Source organism: Salvelinus namaycush, chromosome 22 (assembly GCF_016432855.1).
Source record: "Salvelinus namaycush isolate Seneca chromosome 22, SaNama_1.0, whole genome shotgun sequence".
NCBI classification, from domain to species: Eukaryota; Metazoa; Chordata; class Actinopteri; order Salmoniformes; family Salmonidae; genus Salvelinus; species Salvelinus namaycush.
Window position 1 is genome coordinate 13388846 of NC_052328.1, and position 8177 is coordinate 13397022.

At 41.2% G+C, this 8177-nt stretch overlaps 1 protein-coding gene across 1 annotated transcript in view; it reads right to left on the bottom strand.

Moving 5' to 3' along the window:
• The window catches only part of LOC120017569 (echinoderm microtubule-associated protein-like 4), a 98992-nt gene extending 92459 nt beyond the window's left edge, over positions 1-6533 (bottom strand). The window contains exon 1 of the mRNA XM_038960411.1: positions 5982-6533. Within this exon, the coding sequence (XP_038816339.1) occupies positions 5982-6006 (25 nt within the window). The 5' untranslated portion in view covers positions 6007-6533. The remainder of the gene's footprint in view (positions 1-5981) is intronic.
• Positions 6534-8177: the final 1644 nt, after the last annotated feature.

Sequence of the window (8177 nt, forward strand, 5' to 3'; positions counted from 1 at the left end):
TATACCTGAAATATGCACATTTTTCTAACAAAACCTATGCTATACAATAAATATGTTATCAGACTGGCATCTGATGAAGTTTTTTCTTGGTTAGTGGCTATTTATATCTTTATTTGGTCGAATTTGTGATAGCACCTGATGGAGTAAGAAACTGGAGTTAGAAAAGTGGTGTCTTTTGCTAACGTGGTTAGCTAATAGATTTACATATTTTGTCTTCCCTGTAAAACATTTTAAAAATCAGAAATGATGGCTTTATTCACAAGATCTGTATCTTTCATTTGGTGTCTTGGACTTGTGATTTAATGATATTTAGATGCTACTATTTAATTGTGACGCTATGCTAGCGATGCTAATCAGTGGGGGGTGGGTGGGGGGTGCTCCCCAAGTGGGACGCAAGCGTCCCACAGTCCCAGAGAGGTTAAACCCTTTTTCCATCAAAAATAATCCGCTAGAACTGATGTACGTCAACAAAATAACAGCGACAAACGCACTGGAAAACCGTTTAAATCAACGTTGGGCGCACTAGAGCGCATTAGACAAATTCACTTGGAAGAGGTATGCCAACTTTGCTTATGGAAAACCGTATCAAGCGAGTTAAGGGATTTGCGCATGCTCAGTTGTTGGGTCTTGAGCGGAAATTTGAAATGGAACTCCTTTGCGTGCTTCTGTTATGGGAAGAGTTCACAATGAAACTGACATTAAAATGTAGAGAATGATACATTTGCATCTCTGCTATTGTAGGCTACTGTGGCCTGCATTTGACACAATATGTTGATAGCACTGGAGTCCTTGCAAATCAATTTGTGCCACTTGTGTAGACTACATGGAGCTGGCAAACAGATTTAATAAATAAGCAATAACTTCAGTTTATTGCTGCTGTAGCCTTTATTAATGTTTAGTTAATTAAATTGGAAGTTATGAGTTGTGATCATGGTCACAGCTTACCGCAATTGCGATCAGCTGTTGTTAGAATGGCTGCATTAGATTGTTGGTAACAGTCCGTCAGATTAGGCTACAAGCTTATTCAGTTCATGTTATTAATATTTGATTCAGTGATTGAAATTACGACCGCATCCTCAGTAGCCGATTCCAGCATGAACCTATAAGCTATTGGGCAACACAAACACTTCTTACCTCGAAATTGCCTCAAGTTGAAGAAATGACAAGTCAATCCCCCAAATAGGCCTAACCATTTACATTATCCATTTAGAACGGTTTGTTTAACATCTGGCAGAAAATAACATTTTCGTCTTTGAAGCTCATCAAAGTGTTTCCTGCACCTAGAATTCGAGATCCAGTCCAACTTTCATTACTCAAACTCTCCATGCGCAAAATGTATTTATTTACAAATCGATAGCAGTCAAACGAGTTAATGTTCCATCAATGGATGTTGATTTATCTGGAGTTTAATAAGGGCAACGTATATTTTCTCGTGACATATGCAAATTCCTCTATTACTTCACGTTAGCTCGCAATAAAAATTATTTTGATGGAAAAACGAGTTTTGCTTCTTACGTCGCGTTAAGTCAACATTCTTATTTAATTCAGTCTAACATTATGGAAAAAGGGTTTTAGGTTTAAAAAAAGGGGTTCTATATAGAACCTCTTGGATTGGTCAAATCCAAATTTTACTGCCATTGCGACTCAAACCAACCAATCCATTCCAGCATGATGATGCAAGAGGACGGTGGTTGAACCAACTTGCAAGTAGTTTAACAATAAGCACATTATTTTTCTATGTATTAACCCTCCTGCTGTGTTCCGGTCGTAGTTCATTTAATCTGATTGTCATAAGGTTCCATGACTTTGTCCACAAAGGGCATCTGAACACACAAAATACTTTTTGATGACTTTCATTCAATTTTGGGTGTTTTATTTAACTTTTGTACACCTGTTGTGTTCCCTGTCAAAAATGACCGTTCATTAAAAATGAATGGGTGAGACTACAATTAGTGCATAAAATTGAGTTCAGGCACATGCCCATTCATCAGATGGACACACTTCCTCTCCCAGACCCCCACATGCATGTGTGTTTGAGCACACACCTCACTCCCCTTCTTGGCTTCCATGGAAACCCCCACGGAAACCTTTCCCCAATAGAATCTTTCCCCCGGGAACCACACCTGTTGGCATTCTCATAAACAATCGCAACATTGTTTCAATAATATATAGAACTTTTCTAGCAGCTCTGGTATATAAAGCTTTTTTGAGGCCTTGCTCACAATTCATTCTGTGGCAGCACAATGACCAAACGATATACTGTGTGTGAGGCTCTTGATCATATCTTTGATCATGACACTGGTGAGGAGGAGAGAGTCCTTGTAGACTGTGATAAATAGCACAATGTTTTATCTGAGCATTTGTTATAGTCAATAATCCATTCATTATGCTTTCTTTACTCAAAAAGGAGTTGTATGAGCTCAGGTCAATGAGGCCTACAGGCCATGAATAGCAAATAGAAGTTTGAAACTTGTAATGTTCACGAACTTAAGTTGATAAAAAGATCTAACACAACATTAGGTGATAATATACGTATTATTATGGATTTATAATCAGCTATAAATGGGGCAGTCATTTTGGAACGGGAACACAGAATGAATTAACACAGGAGGGTTAAGTTAAGCAAAGTTGATTATTTAATTCAAATATGACAAAGCAATATGATAAAACTATAGGCTAGATAAATAGTTAAAACATGATGAGAATTTGAGCATGTTAGTAAGCTTGCTAGCTAAACAGGCTACTTTTAATCCACCACTTTACAAGCTAGCCAGGTAATTCTTTCAAATATTTGTATATTTTTTATTACAGGATATCCCAAATAGAGCTACAGACTGACATTGGCAATTAGCTCATTTGTTTATTTCATTTCAGTATTTCAGTGTGGAGTCAATTGAGGGGACTAGCCTGTTTCATGAAGCCACTAGAAGACTGTTGCTGATTTGAGAAGAGGTATGAATTATTGATAATAAATGATGTATAATAAGTCTTGGTGATTCAATAGCCTAGTTAATCATGACATTACTTTTTACACACTATCCTAACATTAAGAACAGCTGCTCTTTCTATGACAGACTGACTAGTTGAATCCAGGTGAAAGCCATGATCCCTTATTGAAACGGCTCAAAACTTCATGCAAGTTCTTCTTCTCCATCATAATAATGACATGTCTACATAGCTTTTTCTCTTCAATTTGGCAGATAAATGTATTATTTCTTAACATGAACTCATGGTTTTGCTCCTTTTGCAACCAGTCAAGCAGGTAGCCCATCGGCTAAGGAGTTGGACCTGTGGCCGGTTCAAATCCCGGGCAGGGTGGGGTTTTTTATTTCATTTTTTATCTGACAACTGGAGGGCTGCTGGGTTCATACCCTCAAAACATTCCCCTACCGTTGGGCCCTTGAGCAAGGCCCTTGCTCAAGGGGTTGAGAATGGAGAAGAAACACAGTTGGTGTTCACTGTAACTAATGGAAAAAGTATATTGTATTGTAAAGAAGTCAGCCAGAGTTGACGTGGGCCTTCATTCAAACACAGTGCATATTTCCAAACTGTTTGCATATAATTACAATAAATTCAAAAACTATGCTGATATTCTTTTGTCCTTTATTCAATTATATTCTAAGATCAATATTACTATTTAACAGTAGTAGCAACAATTCATAAATGGCATCATGTAGGGTTCTATATGGAACCATTTTGGTTCAGTAAAGAAGAACCTCTAGGGTTCTGATCAAAGAACCCTATAAAAGGGTTATTTGATTCTATAAGGAACCTTTTTTCTAAAAGTGTAGGAGCCCTGTTAACTGCCTTGGCATTGGCCTGGCACAGTGGCACTGCCATCCACTCACACGCAGTACATACAACCACATGAATCAACTGACATGAAGTACTACTGAAGTACATTTATGATGCTGCTTATATCAATAACTAAGTCCTCTGACTTTATGGGTTTACAACAAAGGTTACCAACCAGAGCTTGACCCTATTTTAGCAGTGGTGTGAATCTTTAATTTAATTCAACAATATGACACACTATCAATACCCAGGGAAACAATACCTTACAGCTGCACCCATATCTATCACTGCAATGCCCCAGCAAACCTGGTGCTCTGTCACTTCTGTTTACAAATGTCACAGTCAATTATTGTGCAAGAGATCCTTCCTATGCAGAAAGAAAAAAAAAATCCCATAAAGTAACATTACATATGTTTGAAAGGGTCAAGCAGATACAAGTTTCTTTACACTGTGGCGTATATATGTTACATATGGTGTGTTGCTTATGCCCGGAGGGCAGTATGTATATGAAACTACGTGGCATGTCTGTCTCTACTGTAAATATATCATAAGTGATTGCATAATAGTACTCTATGTAAAGCAATGTGTGTGTGTGTGTGTGTGTGTGTGTGTGTGTGTGTGTGTGTGTGTGTGTGTGTGTGTGTGTGTGTGTGTGTGTGTGTGTGTGTGTGTGTGTGTGTGTGTTGCACTGAGTAATTCAGCACTACGGTAAGTGTTGAGGTGATGAGAACAGGCTGGCACAGCATACGGACACTGCAGAGCGGGTATGATGACTGGGCATGTATGCCGTGGCGTGCTATGCACCCAAAGCCTCATAGGCTGCGTGGGCACCCTCTCTCACACACTCTCCTCCTCTGCAGTGCTCTAGGGCTTGGCTAAAGTCTGCATCCTTTAACTTTACTGCATTCAAACGTGAAGGTTGAGGGAAGGAATGAGACGCTCTCTCTCTCTGTCTCTCTCTCTCTCACACACACACACACACACACACACACACACACACACACACACACACACACAGAGAGAGAGAGATAGACTTACCGCATTTGAATGGGAAGGACAAGGACAGAATGACACTACCACCACTCACTCTATATCAAGCATGCATAAACACACACACCGACATAATTGCCTGTGGCATCGCCAAGGCAACACAAAAAGACGAACTATGCACATGTGTAGCACAACAACAGCAAGAATTTAAGTGACATTGAGAGCAACCGACGCCATGCATGGTCCATCATCGCTGTAAAGAGAAACACTGTCGGAAGTCACCTGCAGTTAACTCTGAGAGGTGTTTTATAGACCATCTGTGACTATATTTCCTATGGGGTGTGCAATTTACAGAATTGACAGTATTCTGTAGGATATTGCATTATTGTTTACATTGCCGATCAGTCTTTGAGATTCATAAAAATGTTATAATAAGGAAGTATTTGTGCATATTCTAATCATGTACAGTCCTTTGGGACAGTCACCTGCCTGGTACCTAAAGAGGAAGTTTAAGTCATTTTGTTAGAATATCAGTCAGTTGTAATGTCATTGTGTAGGGCTATATTAGAACCTTTGGAAGGCCCCCTTCTTGGACTGCCACTCATCTGACACGTCCCCTTGCTCTCTCTGTCTGTCTCTCCCTCTGTCTGTCTGTCTCCGGCTCCCCACACACACACACACACACACGATCCTACGCGCACTGGCAGACTGACTGGATAAATAAATAATTTCCTGTCGAATCGTTTCTTCGACCCACAAGTCTTTGTTTCGGGCGGTTTCAAAGAACTCCTTGCCATAGCAATAAATGGCAATTGACGTAGATACAGCATGAACGCACAACCGAGTGCGTATGAGAGAATAGCACAATATCTCTCGCATTGTTTAGAACACTATTGCGGTATTTGGTAGCCTATGTCAAGTGAAGCCTACTTGTGATATCCAGCACAGAAAAGCAAAGCAATAAAATAAGGACACTCATATAACGTTAATGTTTTGCACTTTAACACATTGCAGGCAACCTCTGTCTGGATGTCAGAATTCCGGTTGTTACAACGTTAACATCAGATGTTACAACGTTAACTCCATTGGTTTAATAAAGAACTGACACGTGTAGCCTGTACATTATGATAGTCTATAATACATTTCAGTCTGCTATGTGAATTCTATTAATAGGCTAGAGTTCGTCTTTAACTTACCCAAACTGCCGGCGAAACCGTCCATTTCTGGGAGAAATAGCCGAGCAGACGCCGATAAATATTCCTGTTATGACGGGTCCTATTCTGCAGTCGTTTCCAGTCCTGTATTCGGCAAGTAGCGGGATGTCGGCCTCTATGCGGGCTATCCAGACAGGCGGTCAAGGCGGAGAGTTCTCTAGCCAACTGTTCTCGCAGTGGTCGCGGCCGTCTCGTAGCAAACTTGGGCTCTGCCGAGTCGCAGTGAATTCTCAGTCCGGAGCCACACCGTGGTTCTCTGGCCAGTTAATCACGCTCTCTTCTTGCTTGACTCCACGATCGTACACCTCCGCCGGGGGAGGGAGGATAGGGTTTCCACTAGTTACCACCGTCGCAACGTCAGTATTGTCCGTTAGGCTATCGTAAAAATTCATCAAAAACTAAAATGAGTTTTTTGGTCTTAATTCAAGGTTAGGGTGTGGTTATCAGTGTGGTTAGGTTTAAAATCACATTTTAAGAAGATACGTTTTAGAAATAAACGAGGTTTATGACCTTCTGGCTGTGGTAACTAGGAACGACCGGAGGATAGGCAGAGCTTTTCAGACTCCGCCCGCTTTGGCACGGCTTGCTTCCCTTCCAGACCGGAGCTGAGTGGCTAACTGGCGCGCCTCAATTTGACACACAGCTGAGTGTAATACTGTTTGTGTAAGGCCGTTTTTCTCAATCGCATACAAGCGTTTTTTTAGGTCGGTGATGGTCAACTGGCGGGCCGACCTCCCATTTCTTTTTTTCCTACCCGGTCAGGGTCTCAATATACTGTTGGCAGTGGAGGCTGCTGAGTGTAGAACGGCTCATAATAATGCCGGGAACAGAACAAATGGGAATGGCATCAAACACCTGGAAACCATGTGTTTGATGTATTTGATACCATTCCACTAATTCCGCTCCAGTCGTTACCACGAGCCCGTTCTCCCCCAATTATGGTGCCACCAACCTCATGTGCTGTTGAGAGTGAGAAAAGTACGATACAACAAGGTGCAATTGAGACATTTCGGTTGTTGCTGAGGAGCTAGAAGCAGAGCTGCCATATCTGTCGGCGCCATCTAAAACCTGGTTGTGTATCAGCAGTTTTTCTCTTGTTATTTCAGTCACTGACAGTCACTCAATTAGCCACTCAATTAGCCATGTCAGCTAACATTTTTTCGATTGGTAAGTTAGTCTTGGCAGCTATCTAAACGTGTAATAATCATGGTTGAATCACCGACCAGGGACCCCCCCCCACATAGATTTATTTTAGTCACTCGTTTATCTCCATCCTATGGCAAAATGTATAGAATTGCATGAAATTAGCTATAAAACTGCAAAATCTCTCCGCCCCATAGCAAAATGTGTCGATTACAGCTAAATGCTTTATAACTGCAACATTTTCTCAACATCTCATGGCAGAATGTGTAGAATTGCAGGACATTGCAAGAAACAAAATGTCGCTTAGGACCCCCAAAAGGCTAGGGATCCCCATTAGCTTTTGCAGAAGCAGCAGCTACTCTTTCTGGGTCCACAAATGTGTGGGTATGGATGTGGGTACGCAGAAATGTGTGGGTATCTTTGTGGCCACCATCCCCATCAAAGTTACCCATCCCTGTTTTAGATCAATGTTGTCGATTTTCAAAACAGTGTTCTCAAGACACAGAACTCTGTGGCCTTTTACAAAACAGTAAATTCATTCAACAAAGCTATATGATACGATCACAATTGATAATACATTCCTCAAAAGAACAGGACTGTCTGCAAAAAGATGAACACTTACATTTATTTGGAGTCTAAACTGACAAAGTAAGTTAGTCTATCATTTTAAAAATCCCAGTGATCAAAATATTTTCTTTGCAGTCACAATTCTCTCTTTCTCTCTTTCTTTCTCTCTCTCGGAGGACCTGAGCCCTAGGACCATGCCTCAGGACTACCTGGCATGATGACTCCTTGCTGTCCCCAGTCCACCTGGCCGTGCTGCTGCTCCAGTTTCAACTGTTCTGCCTGCGGCTATGGAACCCTGACCTGTTCACCGGACGTGCTACCTGTCCCAGACCTGCTGTTTTCAACTCTCTAGAGACAGCAGGAGCGGTAGAGATACTCTTAATGATCGGCTATGAAAAGCCAACTGACATTTACTCCTGAGGTGCTGACTTGCTGCACCCTCGACAACTACTGTGATTATTATTATTT